The 23,526-nt window shown below is 47.5% G+C and overlaps 1 protein-coding gene across 1 annotated transcript in view; it reads left to right on the top strand.

The window, feature by feature from the left end:
- The first annotated feature begins 6,320 nt into the window (after positions 1 to 6,320).
- Positions 6,321 to 23,526, top strand: part of MYO5B (myosin VB) — a 339,094-nt gene continuing 321,888 nt past the window's right edge. Inside the window, exon 1 of the mRNA XM_047828137.1 lies at positions 6,321 to 6,749. Coding sequence (XP_047684093.1) covers positions 6,723 to 6,749 — 27 coding nt within the window. The 5' untranslated portion in view covers positions 6,321 to 6,722. The remainder of the gene's footprint in view (positions 6,750 to 23,526) is intronic.

The raw sequence follows: 23,526 nt of genomic DNA, 5'->3' as shown, positions 1-23,526 counted from the left end.
TATGTAAGGAGAACCTATTTCCCACAATATTTTTAAAGAAGAATCAGAAATGTATATGCAAGGCTCAAAGTTAGAAAATGATCCAGGTTTATCTGGTCATCCATCGCAATCAGCTTCTTTTTGGTAGATAACAGTTGTCCAACCTTGAGGTGGTGGCTACAGGTTATAAAGGCCATTTCTGTTCAAGTTCTGCCATGTGTACGGACATTTACTAAACAAGCCTTCATTGGCAAAGTAGGTAGAGAAATCCTACAACTGGCTTTGTAAGCTTGATGAAATCTCAGGGCTCTGACCTTTTAACAGCTCTGACCATACCTGTAAGGCAGGGGCCCGGGAGGTTTACCTGCATGCATTTCGACATTTCAGAGGAAGGATTTTATGCCTTCTAGTCAGCGTTACACAGTCAGAAATCCTCCTAAACCATTGGCTGCACACAGGACGAAATTAGGACCCAGGCTTGGCTACCCTCCCTAATGATGCAGGTTCCAGAACACTCAGGATTCTTGCTGTGGCTTGTTTTAGCAAGGGTGGGGAGTGTCTCTGGCCAATCCCCAAATTATGGAATGTGGCCTTTTCTGATACGCCACCTGCCCACCCTGGAATGTAAATTTCTGATAGCAGGAATTTCCTGATAACAGAATAATACCAGGCTACCCCTAGAATTCAAGCTCAAACTGATTGTGTCTACTGAAGTATTTCAAAGTATATTATAGATATTGCCCATCTCTGGCACCAAATAGAGTAGAAACACATCCATGTAGTGCCAGAAGGCTTCCTAGAGAAGATGGGTCATAGGGTAGCTGTAACGCAGAGGTTCTTGACCTTGGCTCCGCTCTAGAATTACCTGGGGAGTGTTTAAAGAACACACCCCAGAAGAACTAAATTGGAGCTTCTGAGATACAGGGGTCAACCTTTGTGAAGTGATTCCCAGGTCATTTGGGTGTGTCCCCAAGATGGAGAATCAAGGCCTTAAAGAACGAGTAGGATTTGGAAATGGCATTTTCCAAGCAGGCTTTATTAACTTCCAAGATTGTGTAATTAACAGAAGCCCCGAAATCCATCCTCAGACAGCTCCTGGCTCTGATTCCCCCTCACTTTATCTCAGGATGTGAGAAAAGTCTCATTTGGAATCAGGTAGAAACTTGACCCCCCCCCCCCCGCCCAGCCAGACCTCTGTTTGATGGTTCAAATTTGATTTATTAATGGGCAATATGGACTGAAGGGTCTGCTTTCTGAGCAAGGCAGGTGGGGAGAGATTGTGAGTGAAATTCTCTGCTACTCAGGCAGGGCTCGTGAGCCTCAACTTCCAAGTTCTTGCCAGAAGTGACAGGCCTCTTGGCAGCCAACCAGCTGTATGGCTCCGGGAGGGTCCCGCCTCCTCTCTGGGCATCTGTTTTCTCACTTATAAAATGAGAAGGATGGACATCAATGTCTTTGAGGTCTTTCCAGTTGTGACTGCCAAAGATCAGGGAATTGTGGAATATAGAAAATGAGAGAAAAAGCAAAAATAAAACTGGCTGTTGGGAAAAGTGTCCAGAAGAGGGCGCAAGAGGCCGGAGATAAAACATACTGTAGGCCCTGGCCATTCTCTGCAGAGACCCTGCCTCTGCTTCCCTGAGAGCAGGCCAGGCTGAGGGGCAGCAGTCAGAGGACTAGAGGCTCGGAGCAGATGTGCAGACCGTGGCTTGCAGGCTCTTCATTTGCATTTTCTTTGATCCACACCACCTCATTTTTCTCCTCTCTTCTCTCCATTCAAGCTCCAATAGATATGCCATTCCATTCTTGGCCTGGGGGGGGGGGGGCTGGTCATGACAGATATTTACATAAACAGCCTCTGGCCATGTGAACAGCTTCTATGAACAGAGATTTTGGGGGTCCTAGGAAAGTGTAAACTCCACCTTTTTCTCTCCCTCTTCCCCTAAGGAAAGAATGCAGCAGTCAGCTTGTCTAGTAGGAAGCAAAACCCTTCATTCCATTTGGGATTAAAGTCAAGCTTTCAATGAAACCCCCACTGAAGAGAACAAAGGATTTACAGTCTTACCAGTTGCACAGGACTGATATCAAACCTTCCCAGGGAGCAAGCTTTGAGATGGGGCTTTTCTTCCCTTGATGTTATCAATACCGCATTTGTGACAAGAGATCTGAACCCCCTTTGGTGTCAGGAGCCAAGGTGGATGGAGGGCACGCCATCAGAACACCATCCCTGCCACCCAGTGGTGGTCCAGCGTCCCACCCAGTGGCAGAATTTATAGCAACCTTGACAGTGATAGTCCAGCCTCTGCTTGAACTATCCCAGGGACAGCAAACTCGCTTCCTCATGAGAGGCCTGTTCCTCTCTTCAACAGTTTTTCTTATTAGAATGTTATGCTTAATCTTCTTGGTTGTCCTGGATCAACTTCCTCCCTGTGGTCTGAGTGTGGTCTCCACTACACAGAACCAGCTTAATCTCTCTTTCACATGACAGATTTTAAGTATTTGAAAATTATTTAAGTTATGATGTCCCTATTTCTCTGGTTGGGGCACCTGGCCTCACTATTCCTCAGTCCCTGGAGTGGAAAGTCCCTCAGTCTTTTCTCTCTCCACCTCTCCTTGACATTATCTTCAGCTATCCCCACATGGCAGGGCTCCCACACTCTTCACCACCCGCCTCCACCCACCTAAGAGTGCAGAAATCCAGGTTGGGTCCTGTGTCAGGGTCTCGCCCATATGGGGGAGGGGGATCAGAAGTCACTGCTGAATCCCTCATGGGCTGAGTGCTAACTTAGAACAGGTGAAAAATAAGTCTGCGTTGCCCCCAGAAAGACTCAGAAACGACCCTGAAGAAACTGCAAAGTTCAAAGCGTTCCACAGCATGAAGGCTGTTAATGCCATTTTATTGTTATTGTTGTTATTATTTTTGTTAAGTGAGCTCTAAGCCCAACGTGGGGCGTGAACTCACAAGTCACGGGCTCTATTGAGCCAGCCAGGGGCCCGGGTTAATACCACCTTAAGTCCTAAGTTCCTAATAAAGGCCTAGTTGGGGAGTTTGCTCAGGAGGCTGCCCTCTGCTTGGTGGGTTTCAGACTTTCCTGCTTTCAGACTTTCTAAAGGGATTTTGAAAGACCATGTATGTCTCCACACATTTTTAGTTTAATAACTAAAATTTTAAGAAGTTTAAATAGTTGCAGAAGATGCAATTTTTGGCATATTGTACCTACTGTCGGCTCAAAATAAAACAGTCATAGCACCCTTGTAAATGGATTCAATGGGTTCTCACTGCCACAGCATTTTGATACCCCAACACTCAGTGGGTCCAAACCGCACACATTTATTATCTCACAGTTGCTGCGGGTCATAGACTTTATTAGCTCCATTTCTTTGAGACACAGCTTTTCTGAATCCTCTGCCTGAGGGTGTCTCACGTGGCTACACTCCAAGGATCAGCTGGGGCTGTGGTCTTCAAGTCCAGTCTGGAGGCTCAACTAGCAAGGAATCCACTTCCGAGCTCACTCACTTACCTATTGGGAGAATTCAGTTCTGTGGACCCTACACCAGCTGGGGTATTTATTAAACACACAGACTCGTGGACTACATGTGGACCAATTGAGTCGGCACCCCCTGACACCCCTTAATCCTGCTATACATTAACATTAAGGAATCACGGGCATAAACACAAACGCTTAGGCTCTAGAGATATAGTTGAGGGTCTGCTCTCTGACCTAGAACGTTTCCCCCACCAGCCTCACCTTGCTCATCTGTGAAAGAGATTTATTACCCACGCTTTCTTTATAGGGTTGCTCTGAGGCTGAGACCAGACAGGTCACAGAGGAAGACACTTGGTAAGTTTTCTGGCACAAGGTATGTTTTAAAATGTCTTTATTATTATTCAAAGGAGGGAAGGACCACATCTGATTGTGCGATTAGAAATTCACAAAGCCCTGGCCAACAATAGGATTCTCCTCAGGGAGGCGATTCAGTTCAGTCAGCATGAACTGAGCTTTTTCATCTGTGCCAGGTATGATTGAAGCTAGAAAGTTGGAACCAGGTTGGAGGTGGGGAGGAAGGATGGAAACAAATGAGTTTCAGGTTAATGCCAGGTCCTAGTGGTATTACTGGTGTTGTCTACCTGGAAGGTGGAAAGGTGAGTCTATGGTAAGGTTAGCATTGGATTTGAGAGTTAACAATGCTGTGAGAGGCAAAATGGGGGGTGTGGATGAGAAGAAGAGGTTCAGAAAATGGGCCACAGTTTTATTGAAGAACCAGAAAGCAGAGTTAGAAAAGGACATCGCAAAGGGATGGTTAGAGAGGCTGGGAAAACAAAAGGAGAAAAATGATACATGGTAAGGAAGGAGATGGTTTAATCTAGGTGGTTAACCTAGGCAATTTACCTAGTCAATTACCACGCCATGCTTCAGAGGGAGAAGGCAATGTCAATAGGTTGGAGGTGGTGGAATCACTTAGAAAGGGACTAAAGCAGCAATTTTTTTTAAAGCTTTTAAAATTCATTTAAGTAATCTCTACACCCAAGTTGGGGCTCAAACTCACAACCCAGAGTTTTAAGAGTCGGATGCTCTTCTGACTGAGCCAGCCCAGCACCCCTCAAGCAGCATTTCTTAACTTTGGCTATCATTAGAACTACCTGGGAGCTCTTAAAAATCCTTTTGCCCAGGCAGCACCCCAGGCAAATCAAATCAGAATTTCTCGGAGTGGGAGCCAGGCATTTGTTTTTGTGAAAGTGCAGAAAGTGTTGAGGACAGGTGAATTATGGAGGACTTTGTGTCAGTGGAGCCAGCTGGTAGCTCGAAGCTCACGAAGTTTCGCAGGAAAGGAGAACAGAGAAAGAGGTGCTGATAGAGGCAGGACCACTGATGAAGCATGGTGGTAGAGAAGCCAATGGGGTCCCAAGCAGAGGTGAGGACTGAGCCTAGCAAAGGGGGTGTCTTAGTCAAAAGGAGAGAATCCTCTGGAGAGGTGGGAAAAGAGTGTTGGCTCCACCCCCAGCCTTTCTGATTCAGTACCTCTGCGTCCTAACAATTTGTATTTCTAACAACTTCCCGGGTGATGTTGATAGCCCCGGGGCCACACTTTGAGAGCTACTAGAGAATAGGAAAGGAAACTATGCAGACAGATTTTTGAGTGGGAGAGAAGTGGTGGAGCCATTTCCTTTATGCTCCTGTCAGTGATATGAAGAGCTGCATTTCAAATCCATGGAGAATTCTCCAAACTTTGGTCACTGCCTTTGCCAACCTTGAGAGTACAATCATTTAGCATTGTGGAGGTGCTTACAAATTTCGGATACTAGGGTCCCAATGTTCACCAATAAATCAGAATTCCTGAGGGTAAGATGCCTTCCTTGGTACTGGTAAAACTCCCTGGGCGATTCTCTCTGAAGAGGCACAGCTGTGAAGGGCTCGACAGGTGAATTAAATGGAGAGCCTGCATTCTACGTGGGAAGGTCTTAAGTGGGAAGAGTTTAAGAAGCCTCTTCCAGGGCCAGCGGCTCCAGAACAATTTCTGCAGCGGGGATGGAAGGCTGCTCTGCCTGAGAGCTCACCTTCAGAGGAAATTCCTCATCCAGGTATGACTACCATCCTCAGCACGCTGAGACTGTCTTCCCCTACAGCACGCACTCTCCCTTCACCAAACCTGGCTAGCTCTTTGCCTTTCTGGCCGGGGCTTATCTTTTGCTGTAGGTTGAAGAGGGACTGAAGCTGGCAGACTACACGTCCCTAGCAGGGGCGACAATAAATGAGGTAGAAAGCGGCTAGCATCTAAGAAAAGAGAAAGTGCAAGACTTTCTAGAAAAACCACAGTCCTCGGGTGGGGGGGGGGGGGGCTAGTTAGAAGCCCTCGATGAAACAGGTAAACAGAACAGATATTCCCCTTTCTCCTAGTAAGGATTTCAGCCCAGGGAGCTCTGTTTGACGGAGGCCACCGTTGGTATATCCGACTCCCCTTCTATAATCTCTTCTGACAACTGAATTTTGAGAAGGAGAACGTTGAATACAGCCACGTAAAGTCGGAGGAAAACGTATGGAACCTTTCAGCCGTGGACTTTCCCCTTTACTCCTCTACTCCCTCGCTCCTTCTCCCCTCACCTCCTGTCAATTTCCCTCTTTCTTGTCTCTACTCTATCCCTGCCCCGCTTCTCAGGGTCGCAACCCGCGAGCCTCGGGAGCGTGGCGCGGCAGGTGCCGCACCCTGCGCGCACCTGTCCCGGCGTGCGCTCAGCGGCCAGCAGGGGGCAGCCGGCCCCGGCTCCTCGCCCGGCCCCGCCCCCGGCCCCTTGGACCCCGCTGCGGCGGGGGCGCGGGAGGGCGCGTCCAGCCCGGCCGCGGCAGGGCTCAAAGGCGGCGGCCGTAGCGTCCCGGCCGCCCGCTCCGCCTCCGGCCCTCCCTCTCCGGCGCCCGCACCTCCTCCCATACCTGAGCGGGGAGCGGCGCCGCACCGCCTCCTCCCCCGCCCGCAACTCCTGCCCGGCCGCAGCTGCGCCGCCACTGCGGGAGTAAAGGTCGCGCCGGCCGAGGGCGAGCCGGCCGCGGCGCCTCCAGGAAGCCGGCGGGGCAGGTCGAGGGGAAAGAGACAGGGAAACTCTCGGCCGGCCCGGAAAGATGGCGCCAGGCGGGCCGGCCGTGAACTGAGAGCCGGCGGGCGGAGAGGAGTCGGGACCTGCCGCCCAGCGGGGCACGAGCGAAGGCCACACGCCAGGCGCGGTGCCCGGGCTCGGGCCGGCCCGCGGGGTCATGTCGGTCAGCGAGCTCTATGGCCAGGTGAGTACGGGCCGCGCGCTGCGGTCCCGCCGGCCCAGGTGAGGGCGGCGCGTTCCCGGCTGCCTTGGCCCTCGGGGGGCGCCCTCTCCCGCAGCCTGAAGAGGCGGGGGTTGGGGGGCGACGGGAGCCGCCGAGTAGCCTTCCCCTCGCCTCCTCTCCGGCGTCCCGAACTTCGGGTGGCCGAGAAAGTTTGGCTGTTCCGGGAGCGCCCTGCGCTGACTCGCCGCGGCTCCCGGCAGCACCTCAGCTCTGCCCGTGATCGGGGCTGTCGACCCCTCCCCGAGGCCCTGCCGTCGCTTTCCTCGCGCAGTTCTCCCGCTGACTTTCCCGGTCCGTGGGGGCGTCCTCGCCAGCGCGGAGCCTGGGGCGCGGGGACTGCTCCGCTGCCGCCCCCTCCCCTTGCCGGTGGACCCCGCTCTAGCTGCCCTGCAGCGCCAGCTCGCAAGGGCGTCCCTCTAAGGCTTTCTTCGGGGCACCAGTGGAGGGGGGAACCCCGAACTTTAGGGGGTGTTCGCGCACTTGAGGTGGAAAAAGGGACCCACCCTGCTGTGAGGGGCCCGGTAGCTTGTGCGAGGTGGAGGTTAAGCGATGAGTAAAGTGAGATGCTTTAAAGGATCTGCAGCGATCCTGGGGGAGCGAATTCTGAAGTTCCCGGGGGTGGGCGGCCGGAGGTGGTCCCTCTGCGTGGGGACCAGGAAGGCCTCAGTAACTGCTAGGAAAGGGTTTGGAGTAACGCTGACCTGGGGGTGGAGTGTGGATTTCCAGGATGCCCTCAAGGTCAGAAGGGATGTGCGGGGCTCGGTCCCCACGGTCGGGAACAGGTGCGGCTGGGTGGAGGCGCTCTGCTTCCGCGGCAGTTCTTTTAAAGTTAAGGACCAACCGCCGCCGCCTCCCCCCCCCCCCCCCCCCCCCCCCCCCGAGCGTCCACGGCCGTGCGGCAGCATCAGCCACCGCCGCCGAGGCCGGGCCCCGCTCAGGCTTCAGGGTTAGTGGGGGGACGGTGAGGGGCCTGGGCCTTTAAGCAAGTGCCCCTCCCCCCAGTAAGTTTTAGATACTTGCACGCCTCGTTTTTTCCGGGGCCGTGACCCGTTTGACAGTGTTTTGTGCGCCCGTCTACGTGCGGAGTGGGGTGTGGGGGGGGGGGGCGGGGGGAGGTGTGCACGCGTGGGTGTGCGATTCCCAGGGTACACGCCCCGGCCGACAGGTTTAGGCTAGGAGGAAGAACTACTTCCGCATCCTCACCTAGCTTTTGCTGCCAGGTGCCCCGCGCGTGGGCGAGCTGTGCGGCTGGGTGGGCTGGCTACTTTTTGTTCCACGAATTTTCCGATTTCTCCCGGAAAATGATGGAACCTACCTGGGCTGATACTCAGGGGAAGTGGCTGCAGAGACTGTAACCCAGGTGGGGTTGTGGGAGCCTCCTACACTTCTACCCGCCCGCCCCCCCCCCCCCACCCCCCCACCCCCACCCCCGCCATGGTTCTCGGCCCCAATTGGAGATGGGCTACAGTTTCTGGAAGGGGCGGGGGGGGTGGGGCGCGTTGGAAACGAATGTAAGCTGCAGGGAAGGGGTGGGGGAGGTTGGTGAAAATCTCTGGCACTTCTGGTTTTGAAAAGCGCCCGCCTGCTTTATCCCTGTGAGTCTTGGGAGGAGACCTCAAAGCGCCAGTTTTCAGCTTTTCCCTTTAGTGGGTTGTCATGAACTTGGATTAAAGCTGGATACCAGCGAGGTGGGGGAGAAACTTGGAGTGGAAAGCGCCGAAGCTTTAACACCCGAAGTGCATGGAGATACAGTGCCAAATCAAGCGCCTCAACGGGCTATACCTGCAATGTATCAAAGTCTCATCAGGTAATTGCTGTATCATGTGAAGCGAATCATCAAATGAACCTGTAACTTTTGAAGCCGTAATCTTGAAAAACCATATTGGATTGCTTTTTTAATGGACCACACTTTCAGGGGAAAACACTCAATTTTGTTAGAAATGAGTATATTGTACGTTATAGGTGAGTGTATTACATGTTAATTGCTAGAAATAGTTGGGAATCTGAGGTAAAGTTAATGTAATTTTCTGGGCTTGTACATAAGACAGAACTATTCTAGGAAAACCGATTGGGAGGACACACAAGTCAAAGTAGCTTAGTGGGTGTGAGGGTTGGACATAGCTCAAAATAGAATTCCTTCCTAGGGTTGGGGGGTGGGGTGGGGCTTTACCTGGCCATTAATGGGTTTCTAGTTCTTAATCGTGTCCAGGTTTATGAATCTGAAATTGAGACTTTCTGTGGCCCACTTAGTGGCTTCCAGATTGAATCTCTAAGCAGTTCTGTCAGTTAAACATACTTCTGCCTTACTATGAGAAGCTGTTGCATTGTTTCCTAACCATTATCCCCCTACTTGCTAGGCTGGAGTCTCAGTATGCATATGAATCACAAATTACATAGAGAAATCGTGCCTGCTACTCAGATTCATTTTCTTAGGGAGATGATTTGTTCATTTTGGTGTATTAGAATAGCCAATGTTCTCCCTCTTGCTAGGCTAGTCTAACGCGATGAATGCTGGATCCAGGCACGCACTCTAATGTATTATGCATGATGGAAATAATTATCCATTATGTCAACAGCATTTATAAGTGGGATGGAAATATTAAAGCCCTTTATTGACTATACCTGTTGCTTTAGTGGCCTAGTTGGAAGATCCTGTTAATGAAATCTTTAAGCGCATAAGTTAACCTGGAAGTATAGTTTCAGTTAGGAACTTAATGTCTCCGTCTACTCCTAAGAAAACGCTTCCAAGTTCCTATTGTCTTGCTCTTTGCCTATCTGATCTCTCCAACTGGAGGCTCTTATGTTGTGTGAATTTTTTTTTTTGAGTTTTTAGCTCTTGGCAAAGGGCACCTTGTGTTAACAAGGGCACACCTGTTTTCAGACGACTGCATACCTCACCTTTGAGAAATTGGCTTCCTTTGTAGTGAAGCTTTTCTGGGTGGGAAAAGAAAATTAAAGTCCATGGCAGACACTTGAAGGGTGATGTCAAGGTGAGTCAGCCTTAACTACTCTTCCAGAAAGTTGGAGCTGACCATAGGTGATCCTGTCACAAATGGCATGTATGTGACAAATCTGTCTTGTGGGTTGGAAACCTGGGTGAATTTGTCCCGGGAAGGCACCCAAACACGTGCAAGCATGGGGGGTACAACTTGATTGTGATAATTGCAGAAAATAATCTGACTTTGAAGTAAAAAAAAAAAAAAAAAAAAAAAAAATCAGGCTGAATAACTTTTTCCTATAAAACCCTTTATAGAAGGGTTATTCTTGGTGGAAAAACTTAAATATTTCTCACATTCTTTCAGTATGCTGCTTTTGATTTTTAGCAGAGTGGGAAATCGCCAGACTGAAACCAACATCCTCCAATGACTTTTTCTTGATTTCCCCCCCCCCCCGCCCCCCCATAAGTAGTTTCAGAGAAGTGGTTGGAGTGCTATCTTATTAGTGGAGCCACCTTGTGTGTGTTAATGGTGGCTTTGTCCTATCCTTTGCCTTGAGTAGTGCAGGTCTCTCCCAAGTGTCTGGAAGATCTCAGGAGCCTCCTGTTTCCTCTGTACCCACTGGTGGAGGTGCTAATGATTCAAACTCTTTAGGCTCCCAGGTGACATTTCAATAACAGCAGTGATGGTAGAGACATTAAGTGCCGATAGTGTTCTTCTGTCGACCCTTGACTCTTCTGGACACTACCTGGTGCTTGTTCACTCCTGATGGCACCTGTGTTTCCGTCAAAGGTTCCTGCCACCTGAGAATCCATCCCCTCCCCACTCCCACAACCTAGGCGCGGCCCTTCAATCAAGGGAGTGTAACAGTTGTAGTTTCCAATGCCCCCCAACCTCGGGAAAGGGACTGCCCTAAGGTGCGGCCTGCGCTCTTTGTAGAGCGGTTGAGCCAAAGTTCCTCTGCATGAACTTTGCTGAATATCACACCCCTGCTTGCTGTCTTTTCCTTCTGTCTCCACTCCCCTCCCCTGGGAGCACTGCCTAATGGATCACCTGAATCGGAGTTTTCATTTTCTTTCATTTCAGGATCTGATTGGGGGAACCCTGCAGCTTGGCTGCGTGGATGGTGAGAAACTTCAAGGCTCTGGCCTCCTCAGGGTCCTGTGAAGCTAAGCATGGAGGCTGTTAGTAGCTCCTGCCTCCCTCCTCCCTTCTCAGCATAACCCTTTGCTGCTATTCAGTCCCTAGCTCCCACTCCCTTTCCCGTCTGCTCCCCTTCATCAGATGGGCCTTACAGGCAGAGGGCTCCTAGCTCTGCTGCGAGCATCAGAATTCCAGAGTTCGCATGCAAATTGTTACTGGGTTCACACGGTATGTTCTGTATTAGTTGCGTGCAGTGAGCGAGCTTGCCCTGCCCTACCTCCCGTTGTCCGTGGTTCTGGTCCTGTGCCGCCTTCCCAGTTAGATTGAGCACCTGGAGGGCAGAGGCCGTAGCAAACGTGTTTTTAGAGCCTCCAGTGTTCAGCACTGTGCTTTCTACTTAAGAGATTACTTGAGGGCTTGTCTCTTGGTTCCTTACCTGCCCCCCGGCCCCCAAGTCCTGCTGGAACTTCTCTGTAGCCCTTTGCTTGACACCAGGTCTCCCAACTCAGACCTCTTGGGAAAGCTTGGATTCTAGCTGCTAGTTTTCTCCAGTTTTCTTTTGGTTAATCTTTCACTTCATTGGCTGCAGGATGGCCACCCTTCAGAAGGCTTTTTGACAACCCCATGTCTGGTTGAAGTCTATTACTGCACTTTTTTAATAGAGCTGGCATTCACTTGCTATTTGGAGGGCTTAAGGCACCTCTGATTAGAAACTATCCTTTCTAAGGTCTGGCGAGGGCTTTGTCTTTCTTCGGTATTTTCTGTGGTAATAGTCAACTATAGACTGCACACAACCTTTAAGTCCAAGTCCAGCCTTCCCCAAGTGATTGTGTATTTTGTTATACATAATTTTGAAGGTAGACCTGTATCATTTGAGTTAGTTGACCCATTTTAGTAGATTCCCACAAACCACGTTAAACAGTCCATTTAAAGGAGTGAAGGGAGGTGTCCGGGTGGTTCAGTTGGTTAAGTGTCTGACTTTGGCTCAGGTCATGATCCCATGGTTCATGGGTTTGAACTGAGTCCACCTGTCCTGTCAACTCGGAGCCTGGGGACTGCTTCAGATTCTGTCTCCTTTTCTCTCTGCCCCTCGCCCACTCCCATCCTCTGTGTGTCTCAAAAAATCTTAAAGGGAAATATGTGTTCTGATGGGCTTGTCTGCACAAACATTTTGCGTGGTCATCAGGCAATGAAACCTCAATGCACAAAGTTAACAAGATAGCATTGCCATGTGTTGTGGGAGGAGCGCAGATCCTGTTCAAGGCATTTGGTGGAGGCAGTAGTCAGGTGGGCTGCAGTTGTGGGGAGAGACTTCGTAGTAGTGGGTTGTGAGTTGGCCTTGAATGAACAGGACTTGAAGTGGCATGGTGACTGGAAGGAGGGTGTTCTCAGAGGACCATGGGAGAGTAGTAGGAAGCATGGGAGCAGGGGTGAGCAAGACTGATTTTGGGGTAGTAGCCATAGTAATAACTTCACTATTGATCATGAGAGAATTCTAGACTTCTAGAAAAGTTGCAAAAATAGCATGGACTTTGTGCATTTTTCAAATTTCCCTAACGTTAACACCTCACATAAGCACAGTCCAGATACGGTGCATACCTATGAACCTTATTGGAAGTTCATCAGTTTTTCCATTAATGACCTTTCTCTGCGTCAGGGTCCTTTGTAGGATTCCACATCTTGCTGAGCATTTAGTGCCCCTAATCTCCAATTAGGGACCGTTCCTCGTTTTCTTCTCTTTCATGTCCTTGGCAGTTTGAGTATTGGTCTGTTATCTTGCAGAATGACCTTCAGTTTGGGCGACTCTGATCTATTCTCCTGCTTACATGGGGTTTCTGAATTTTTGCTAAGATTATATCAGAAGTGATGGGGCTTAGTGCAGCATTTCAGGAGATGTGGGATATCCTTGTGTCCCATTTCTGATGGTATCACTTTGATTCCCTGGTTAGAGTGATGTCTATCAGTTTCCTTCTATTGAGAGGGATTTACATACTGAGATGTATTGCTTGGTATGCCTGTCTTGTTTTTTAGCCACTTTAGGATTATTGAGCCTAGACCTCCACAAATGTTTGTGAGCAAGGGCAGGAAGAGTCAAATATGACCTTGAAGTTTATGACTTGATGTTAGACCATGAGCAGCAGGGGGAGGGGCAGAGAGGGAGCTGCAGGATCCAGGCTCTGTGCTATCAGCACAGAGCCTGACACTGGGTTCGAACTCCTGAACCATGAGATCATGACCTGAGCTGAAATTGGATGCTTTGTCTACTGAGCCACCCAGGTGCCCATGGAGTAATAATAAATTTAAGTGGAACGTATCTTTGAGAACCTAGGACCTTAGAAGGACCTTAGAAGAGAAACGTTAAGATCTGGGCTTCTTACAAATAAAGATGGGTGGAATTTTCTCTAAAGAGCTACAAATCTTGGTGTGATTTATTTATTTATTATTTTTTTTTTTTTTAAATATCTGATCATGACCTTGGTGTGGACAGTCCTGGTTTCTGGCCATGATCTTGGTATGGAAGGTTCTGAGTATGCAGTTACATGTTAAGCTCTGACAGCTTGGAACAGGTACATTCTGAGCCTTGATTTATCAAACTGGGATGGCACCCATGTCCTAAGACTGTCGGAGGATCATGTGCTCTAAGATGTAAAGTGACTGTCATACAGTGTCTGGCATGCTGTATGGATGTAGCACCTGTTCAGCTTGTGTCCCCCTTGAGTCACCGTGCTGGGTGGTGGCCTTTTCTCCTAAGCCTCACTTGCTATTCTGCAGGGGTATTGGCCACGAGGGGACTCGATGAGGGAGAAAGGGAAGAATGGTTTCAAATAAGTCTAAGTTGTAGACAACCAAGGCATGGGAATAAAAGGTTCCACTCTCCCACCACCCCTTGGGGAAGGAGCAAAGAGTGGTTTGAAAGAAGTTTTCAACTTAAACTGTGCCTTAGAGTTCTTGAGGGAAATCAAACATTTCTCACAATGCCCTTTCTGTGGATATGAATGATTATTGAAACAATTCCTACAATGCGGGAGGGGGAAAGGCAAAGGCTCTATCAACCCAATTTCCAGAAACACCTGCTCTTAGCTAATGTATAGTTTTCAGACCTGCGTGTTTCAGTGGGGGAACTACTGAGCACTTGAAATGAGGCTGGCCCAAGTGGAGAGGAGCTGGAAGTGGAAAAGAGCTCAGATTTCTAAGACCATACAAAACATCAATGTAAAACAACATTTGTACTCTTAGGTCGATGAAGAAATGTTGAAATACTTTGGGTGTATTGGGCTTAAAGCATTTGGCCTATTTTTAACATGGCTACTAGAAAACTTGATTCCATGTGTGGTTTGCTCTGTTGCTGTTGTACATCAATAAAACAGTGATGTCTGATACAAGATCTACTTAAAGATGGGATCATGGCATATGTATTACTCCAGATCTTAATCTATGGCCCCCTCCTGTAGCATCTAGAAGTAACTATCATTTAATGACTGTACAATACAGCATATTATGGACTTTCCATAATGTTTACTGTTCCAATTTTGATGAACACTGAATTTACAATTTTTTTGGTGTTGTGAAAAACGTTGCAGAATGTTCTTGGAGCCTCTTTCATGTATTTGCTTCGGATATGTTCCTAAAAGTAGAACTACTGGCATGCACGATTAGTCCTCCTCAAGGTGACCAGGAGCTTCCAGAAAAGAAAGGATCTGTTTCTTCAACCCTCCCCAGCACTGGCCATTGTTCTAAGTTTTGTTTTTAATTTTGAGAGACAGAATCCTGAGCAGGTGCCATGCTGTCAGCACCGAGCCTGATGCACCTGATCTAATGAACCGTGAGATCATGACCTGAGCTGAAATCGGAAGTCAGATGCTTAGCTTAACTGAGCTGCCCCTGTGCCACCATTGTTGCTCTTTTTAAACTTACACCACAGGTTTCATTTTTGACTTAATTTTCACTGGAGGATTGAGCTGCTTCTGCTTAGTGTGCTCATTTGTAGTTTTCCTTATGTTAAGTATTTGTAATATTAAATAAGTTTAGAAATAAGTTACAGAAACCATAATTTTCAGGATAAAATACACAGATTTTTTAAAAGGCACATTGGCATTTTCTCCACTTAGAGCTTGCACATCTCTGAGCTCTATGATGGGGTGGGGGGTGGAAAACCAGGATAGCTAACTTATGGAAACCTAACATTGCAGTAGAGAAAAAAAAAACCCTCGTGAACTATTGGTGAAGCCACTGGAGAAACCTATGGAAGTTTCTCAAATTACCATGTGATCCAGTCATTCCAGTGCTGGTATTTACCTAAAGAAAACACTAATTCAGAGTCCTAATTCATGGACTAATTTATGGAGTCTTTTTTGGGCCAGGTGTCTTTTTTATATCTCCATTTTATTTCCACTTAAAGTTAACAGTGTTACTGGTTTCAAGAGTACAACCCAGTGATTCATCACTTACCTAGAACACTCCGTGTTCATCCCAACAAGTGCCCTCCTTAATGCCTATCGTCCATTTAGCCCATCCTGCCAACTGTCTCTGCTCCAACCCTGTTTTTTCCCTCTATGGGAGTCTCTTGTGATTTGTCTTCCTGTTTTTTTTTTTTTCTTCCTTCCCCTATGTTCATCTGTTAAATTTCATGAAGGAGTGAAATCCTATGGTATGTGTCTTTCTCTGACTTCTTTCACTTAGCATAATGCCCTCTAGTTCCATCCACATTGTTGCAAATGGCAAGATCTAATCCTTTTTGATCTCTGGGTAATATTCCCGTGTGTGTGTGTGTGTGTGTGTGTGTGTGTGTGTGTGTGTGTGTGTGTATCCATCAGCCAATGGACACTTGGGTTCTTTCCATATTGGGCTATTGACAAGTCTGCTGTAAACATTGGGGTGCATATGCTCTGAATCAGCATTTTTGTATCCTTTGGATAAATACCAGTAGTGCAATTGCTGGGTCGTTGGGTAGTTAGTTTTTTGAGGAACCTCCATACGGTTTTCCAGAGTGACTGCACCAGCTTGCATTTTCACCAACAGTGCAAAAGGGTTCTCCCTGTCTCCACGTTCTCTACACTGTTGTTTTGAGTTGTTCATTTTAGCCATTCTGACAGGTGTGAGGTGGTACTTCGTTGTGGTTTTGATTTGTATTTCTGTGGTGAGTGATGCTGAGCATCTTTTCATGTGTCAGCCATTTAGATGTCTTTCCTGGAAGAATGCCGGTTAATGCCTTTTGCCCATTTCTTCACTGGATTATTTGTTTTTTGGGTGTTGAGTTGGAGTTCATAGGTTTTGGGTACTAACCCTTTATCTGATCAGTCATTTGCAAATATCTCCCATATACTATACACAAAAATAAATTCAACATGGGTGAAGGAGCTAGGTTATTTCTAAGTGCTATGTATTAACTCACTGGTAACTCCTCATAACCAGTGAGGGAGCTGGGCTTATATGACCTGCCCAAAGCTATACTCCTCCTGAGTGGTGGAGTATGACCTTACCCCCAGGTGTCTGGTCAAGGGCTGGCTTCTGCCAACTCACCTCTACTGCCTTCCATGAGGTTTTGTTTCATTGAGGGTGGGTCTGCAACCTCTGTACTAGAAGAGTCAGGCACATGGGGGGTAATTTCTACCTAGCACTGTCCTGCACCCGCGCGCGCCCCCCCCCCCCCCCCCCCCCCCCGCAGTGGCAGAGCATCCCCCCAGAGCCAAAAGGATGGTCTGACTGCAGAAACAGGGCGGATGATCCGACCCTGTAGTTCATTCTTTTAGGAGCTTAGTGCTTTTCTTCCTTTTACTACCACCACCCTCAAACCCATGGGCATCTTGGTGCTTCTTCACACTGTCCCAAATGCAGGCAAGATCCTCATTGGCTTTCCTTTGTTTTCATGCTCTCAAGTTCACATTCTCAAGAGCTAAGTGGAACGAAAGATGTGACACTCCAGCAGTGTCAAACTATAAACTGTAACTGCTTGTTTGCTCCTTTCCAGGCACTTTGTGGCCCCATCTCCCCTCCCCCAACTGCATAGCGGGAGCATGTTCTTCGCTACCATGCTTGGTGTCTACTGAACTTTTCATTCTAAGATTGGAGAGCCAAGTCCAAAGCCTTCTCGGTTAGGAGTATGCCCTGCTCACTGTTGGCTGGGCAGTTACTTGCAAACTGAACACTCTTAACTCTCAGGTTGTCCACTTGGCCGTCTCAGACCAGGTGTCTCCTCCAGCATCTGAGGAGAGCAACTTACAGAAAGATAACTAGGACTCAAACCATTTCTACCGTAACTGTAGGTGCTTATCTGGGGCTTTGTCAAAGCACTTTCAGAAGCTGCCTCCAAGTTAGGGGCTTTTTAGGTTGGACACCAGGAGGGAGGTCCTTGTATTGTCTGGATCCTGGCATGGAGGAGCACCGGTAACATATTAACTTGTTGTGGAAATGATCAAGCATGTAGATCTGAGCTCTGAGTTAATGGCTCAGAATGGTCCTCTTAACATGTATTCTACTGGCTCATAAATGACTGCCCTCCTAGGAGTGATTGATATGGGCCTGGTAGGTTTTTCTCTCCTTTGCTGAAGTTTGGGGGAAGGAATGAAGAGGCCCATCAAGAAAAGAAAAGCTAACAATCTTTCTCAGAGCTTCTGTTCTAAAGCTCAAATGTGTTGTGATGTGAAATCCTAAAAGTTAACAAGAACATCCAGATGCTTTCTGTATGGAGTTCAGAGACTTTCCTTCTAATATCCTGTGTACCACATTCAGGTCCTCTGGCTTAGAGACCAGCCTCCACAAATAAACATACTGGGCAGTAGAATTCTACTTCCATATATATTCTGACGTGGGTACTGGTCCCCTCTGGGGAAGATGAAAAGGTAAACTGCTTGAGCTGGAAAACCATACGAATACTCTACTTGGTGTGCCCTGGCCATTCACTTGGGATTTAATTTCTCTCTCGGTAACTGACCACCAGACCCCGGTGCAATCTTGCCAATGGTGTGATGGATGCATGCTTACAACGTATTCTCTCATTTTATATGTGGCTAGTATCGTTTAAGGTGCTTTAGAAAAGATTACATATGGAAGGACACCACTTCTATGAACTTCTGAAATTAGCAAAATGGACTATCTTGAAGGATGAGGAAAGTGTGAGGGGAGGAACAACCATAGTAACCTGGGGGGAGCATAGAGTGGGAGAAATGGGAGTGGGAAGTTTAGCAATCGGCTAGATTCCATGGTGAGTTCACAGGCATTTGTTACTGTGCTCCATCAATTACATGTCCCACTGATTCTACTAAAAATAGGATGAGTTACAAAGTCCAATTTTATAATAAACCTTTGAGCTAGCTAATCTTGGATTTCTTTTCTTATGCATGTGCAATTGATGGTTGAGTGTGTATTTTGGCAAGATTGCTCTCATTCAAGATGTAGGTTGAATCTTCTCCCATCCCTCTGTTCCCAAGATGCGATTTTTGCATACTGTAGAAAATCAGTAAATGCTATTGAACTGGTTTAAAGCCTACCTGTACTCCCCTCCTGTTTCCGGGCCATGTTGCTTTGAGGAAAGGCTTTTCCCCCCCCCCCCCCCTTAAGGACCCACCTTTACCGTAACATGCCCCTGTCATTTTGGCATGGCTTTTGGTTTAGGATACACAGTGGAAGGCGCATCTGTTGCCTCTGGCACTTGCCTGAACCTAGGAGTGTGGAGCCCATCAGGAGATACTTCAATGTTGTTGTTCTTTGTTACTGTGCCCAAAGGCTTAGCACAAGATGTGAATGTGGAATAACAGCAAAGTAACATTTGTGGGTATGAATGCTAATATAAAACTGCCTCATCTTTTGGAATATCCTAATCTGTGCACAATGCTGTTAAATTTCTTGCCTTTCCGAAAGTGAGTGCTTTACATTAAACGCATTATCTTTTTATTCCCAATTACCTCCTTTAAGATCTGCCTGAGACTGTGAGTCCTGAGTGGGGGTGGAGTGGGGGCAAATACTTCTCTCCATCCTTAATGTGAGGTCGAACAAAGCAGATGGCTTTCAGAGAAGCCTCGATGAGTTATGGAAGAAAAATTAGATGCAGTCTGAGTTGTCTTCTCTCACACAGAAACGGCGATCCTTCATCTCTATCTGAAGATGAATCTTCCCTTAGTTGTTCACTAAGCCAACAAGTGTTCCGGTATCTTCTACCTGCCAGGATAGAGGTCCCGGCCTGTGCATGAGGCAGAGAAGAGCCCATCCCTGCAAAGTAGTCTGTTGACCTTGTGTTCTTCCAATCTGGTGGCTTATCGTATGAATAACCTCTAAGTATTAGTGCGTTAAAAGGGGATAAATCACTTTATCTCAGATTTAATCATTCTCAATTTGCCTACACTCATTATTGAGGGCTAGTGTTTGTTTATAAAATGAGGAAAATGGTTTCTCAGCCAGAAACCAATGTTTCTTGGCTTTGAACTGCTTGACCTTCTGTCACTTTACTGTGTGCATACGTGTGGGGAACCGGGTAACAAGCTGTGTGTACCACAATGATGAGAATGCCCTTGAAATGTGATGATGGGCTTTATGACAAATATGGCAGATCATACCTATTTGGATGAATGCCATTTCCTCGATATGCCTTTGGAATTTAGCTTCAAATAGCATGTGTTCTTTTTCTTTTGTATCGTGGTAATCTCTTATGCCTGGGAGATGGGTCTTCCTGGAGATCTGCAAGAGTTCAAAGAACCAGGTTGGTTGAGTGAGGTAGGTGTTTGCTGACCTTCACTCTTGTTAGACTGAGTGACTTGTAGGCATTGGTGCTGGTTTTGTGGGGCTTCCAATTAGCTGTCCTCAGGAGCTAGACTTTGGATGATCTCCGTGATGGATTGGTGTAGAGCCACCCCGGCTGTCAGGAAAAGACTGATTTGAATGTAGTCCTTCTGGTCTGCTTGATTAAAAATCTAAAGGTTCATCAAATTTTATAGTTACACTGACTTAGTCTCATATATACATAAGAAGATATGTATGTTGATATGACCAATACAGGGGTGTATAATTGCCTCAAAGTTACAACAAGTATAATAGCCCCTAATATCTTTGGATGATCAAATGGAAAGCCCATTCTACCTGACTTCATAACCTGCTCTTTGAAGTTTCTTTCCTCCAGCTATGCATCAGGCAGGATGTTAGCCACTCAGTATAAGAAAGGGCTGAGTAGCCTTATTCGTAATAGTCGAGACAGAAGCAAGGCCATCATGGATGAATGGATGAGCAAAACGTGGAATATCCATACAATGAAGTAGTATTCAGCTTTGAAAGAGATTGATATATGCTATATCTTGGGTGAACCTTGAGGGCATGACCAATGACAAATATCCTAGGAGTCTACTTATGAGGTACCTACAGGAGTCAAATTCAGACAAAGTAGAATAGGGGTGCAGGAGGGAGGGGACAGTCAAGATCAGAAGTTTCATTGGTACAGAACTTGAGTTTTGCAAGATGAGAAGTTCTAGAGATGCACGGTGGTTATGGTTGTAGGACAACATGAATGTACTTAATGTCACTGAATTTTACACTTAAAAATAGTGAAGATGGCGAATTTTGTGTTATGTCACAAACTAGGGGCAGTAAGTGGAACAGGGATGCTAGATTGGCGAAGCTTGGGTTTGAGTACTGGTTCCCCGTTTACCAGCTGTGTGACCTCGGGCAATTGCTCAACCTCTAGGCTTCTGCTAACTGTAAAATGGGTGGGAAGCTAGTACAACCCTCAGATGCCTGCTGATGATCTAAAAGAACATTTTATATCCTCTCCTAGGAGTTGCTAGGTCTTCTGAGAAGTTGTAGTTCAGTGTGGGGCAACATAAGGGTAAAGAGGGTGCTGATTCATTGGCTCTAGTCCATTTACATGGGCAGGCAGCCTTGGATTGGGTCCTAAACTAGCAAAGCCACCAGTATTGGGGAGGCTCTATGGCTATGTGTGTGTCCTCTTTTTCAGGTGTGGAGAGGGAACAAAAGGAGTCTGAAGGCCTTCGTTTTGAAGGCCACCTATTCTCTCCACCTTAAAGCACCAGACCTAACTGTTGCATTGCTTAGAATCGTGGGGCTTTGCCCCAGATTGTACGGAGAAGAGGGCCCACCATGGCACACTAAGACACCTGTGTCTGTCTTTAGCCCTTTCTGGCACTGGGCATATCTGGCTTTTGTTGCAAGGATATTTCAAGATGTTGGCTCTGTTCTTAGGAACAGGCTTAGCTGGTCTGAGCATCCTGCCTAATATGCCAGCGTAGTATTGGGCCAGAAAGATGCCCACGGCCTTTAAGGCTTTTGGGACCAGGGGTGTTTCCTTCCATGCTGATCCCATCAACATGAGTCTGTTACTCTTGGCTTGGCTTTTTTCTTCTGCCCTTTGCCTCAAGTACCCCTTTCTGAGTTTCCAGTTCAGATTGGCTGTAATACCCACAACAGATTGGCGGTTGTTACTGTCACTAATGACAAAAGTTCTAAAGCTTTCATAGAAAGTTGCCCCTTGACTGGCTGTTCTTAGGTAGTATACATGGTCCCAGAGGACTTTGGCTCCCTAGGCCCAAGGAGCTTTTAAAGATGGTGGTCACTGGAAACCATGTGCTTCCCTCAATCTGTGGGTGCTTCAGGTACTAGAGCCACAGTTCCCTCACTTGGGGTGTAACAAAGCCCCAGAGAGCTGGTGAAAATCCAGATGCTGCATCTCAGTCCTGTAGAATTGGATTTGGGAGAGGAGTCATGTGCTTGGCTTTCTTGCCAGATCATGCTTCTCTATGGTACTCACATCTTTGAGTTTCTGATTTTACTAATCCCTGCCTTGGATTCTGACTGTGGCTTCCAGATCTAACCTATCAAACCTTAAAGATCGTGCTGGATTATGGGCCTTAACAGCCTATTAGAAGTGGTTCGGTAATCAGTTTTCTTCTTGGATTTCATCTGTCTCCTCTACTGAATGTTTTAAGGCCATCCTTTCTCTGTAGTTTCCTCTACTTTCTCCTTTGCTTCACATTCCTTAACCTTAATCCACCCTTCATAAAGGCCCCAGGGATCACCTATTGTTGGTATCCGTGAAATCTGACTGGCCATGTGAAACCAAACCCCACTCAGGCTGTTGGGGTTCTGCAACACTCAGCCAGGTAAAGCGTTCTTCCTGGATGGGGCAGATGTTCTGGGTGTCTGAACTGTGCCCAGTTGTGGTGTGAACCATCTCAGAACTCGGAAACCTCCTTAAATGCTGGCCAGAGAAGGATGTGCCCGGGATGGTAAAGAACCCCCACAGCCTTGGAACTGTAGTCTGTATCCAAAATGATGTAGTTCAGAGTCAGCCAAGTAACTGGCTAGGCCATGACGGTTTTCCACTTTATCTCCCTCTGTAAGTCAACTCGATGCTGGAACTTAAAATGAAGCCTTCTGTGCTTGTGCTTTGAGCATGTCCTTGCTGAGCTAGTCTATGCATCTCAAGTTTTTTTTTTCCCTGTTAAATGCTTGTCCAAGGTGGCCATCTTAAATGGTAATTTTTCACATACTGCTTGTTCACCGTGGTGAACAGTGGTTCGTATTTGAGTTAGTTCACGGCACTAAGGTGGGCAAGTTGGTAGTTCTCAGTCCTTCTTGAACAGTGTTCTACAGGTGGAAAGTAGCATTGATTTTGCTTCGTGCCAAGTCGAGCCGTGAACTCCGTGGTGAGTCTGCAGCCCTATTTTTTGCCGAGATGGCAGTTTTTTTTTTTTTTTTTAAGCTCCCTGTGCCGGCCTTGCCCTGGCCCACACCTGAAACGTCTTCCACTCTTGGTCTCTGTGGGTTGGGCAGTGTTGTATAACAGATGTAGATATTTAAGCATCTTTATCTGGCACAGTGGTCGGCATAAAAGGTGCACAGGAGCTGGTCTTACTGGAAAACCAACAAAGTCAGTAGAATAAGTGTGGAGAATCAAGGAGGCATCTTAAGACCACAGAAGTGGTGGGTGGGGTTGCTGCTCCGTGGCAAGCTGAGGTTCTGGGGTGCTCCTGACTGTGCTGAAGGAAGTTTGAGAGGAAGTATCCCCTTCTTGCTCCTTGTCAGTCCCTCAGTGTATCCCTCTGTCTCCAGCTGAGGGTTGAGGGTTGGTGCCCCTGTCTAGACCCCTACTTCAGTGGGTGGGGCTGAAGAGCAGAATCTCCTCACCTGTGAGCTTTCCAGCCCCAGAGCTGTTTGCTACACTGTGAACTGTTCAAAAGAGCTGCTCTTCTCTCCATCCAGCCTCGGAGGCTCTGAGACTGGGAGTGGGATGTAGGGTTGACAACTTGAGTGCATTCGGTAGGATAGGGCTGATGTCTGGATGGCATAGCCCTTTAAGACTGACCACATCAGGGGCACCTGGCTGGCTCAGTGGGTTGAGTGTTTGACTTCGGCGCAGGTCATCTCATGTTCTGTGAGTTCGAGCCCCATATCTGGCTCTGCTGACAGCTCAGAGCCTAGAGCCTGTTTCAGATTGTGTCTCCCTCTTGTTCTCTGCCCCTCCCCTACTTGTGCTCTGTCTCTAAAATAAAACATCAAAAAAAATTAACTGACAACCTCAAAGAGGGATCTAAACTAACGATTCCTAGAAGTTACCATGCCACTTGAAGGCAAAGATGGGAGTATATAAAAACCTAAACAATGGCTATAAGCAGCTATAAGAGTATTGTGCCTTTTTAAAAAGTTCTTCAAAAAATTTT

Source organism: Prionailurus viverrinus, chromosome D3 (assembly GCF_022837055.1).
Source record: "Prionailurus viverrinus isolate Anna chromosome D3, UM_Priviv_1.0, whole genome shotgun sequence".
Lineage (NCBI taxonomy): Eukaryota > Metazoa > Chordata > Mammalia > Carnivora > Felidae > Prionailurus > Prionailurus viverrinus.
The sequence above is the reverse complement of the archived record's forward strand: the minus strand, read 5'-3'. Positions and strand labels throughout refer to the sequence as shown.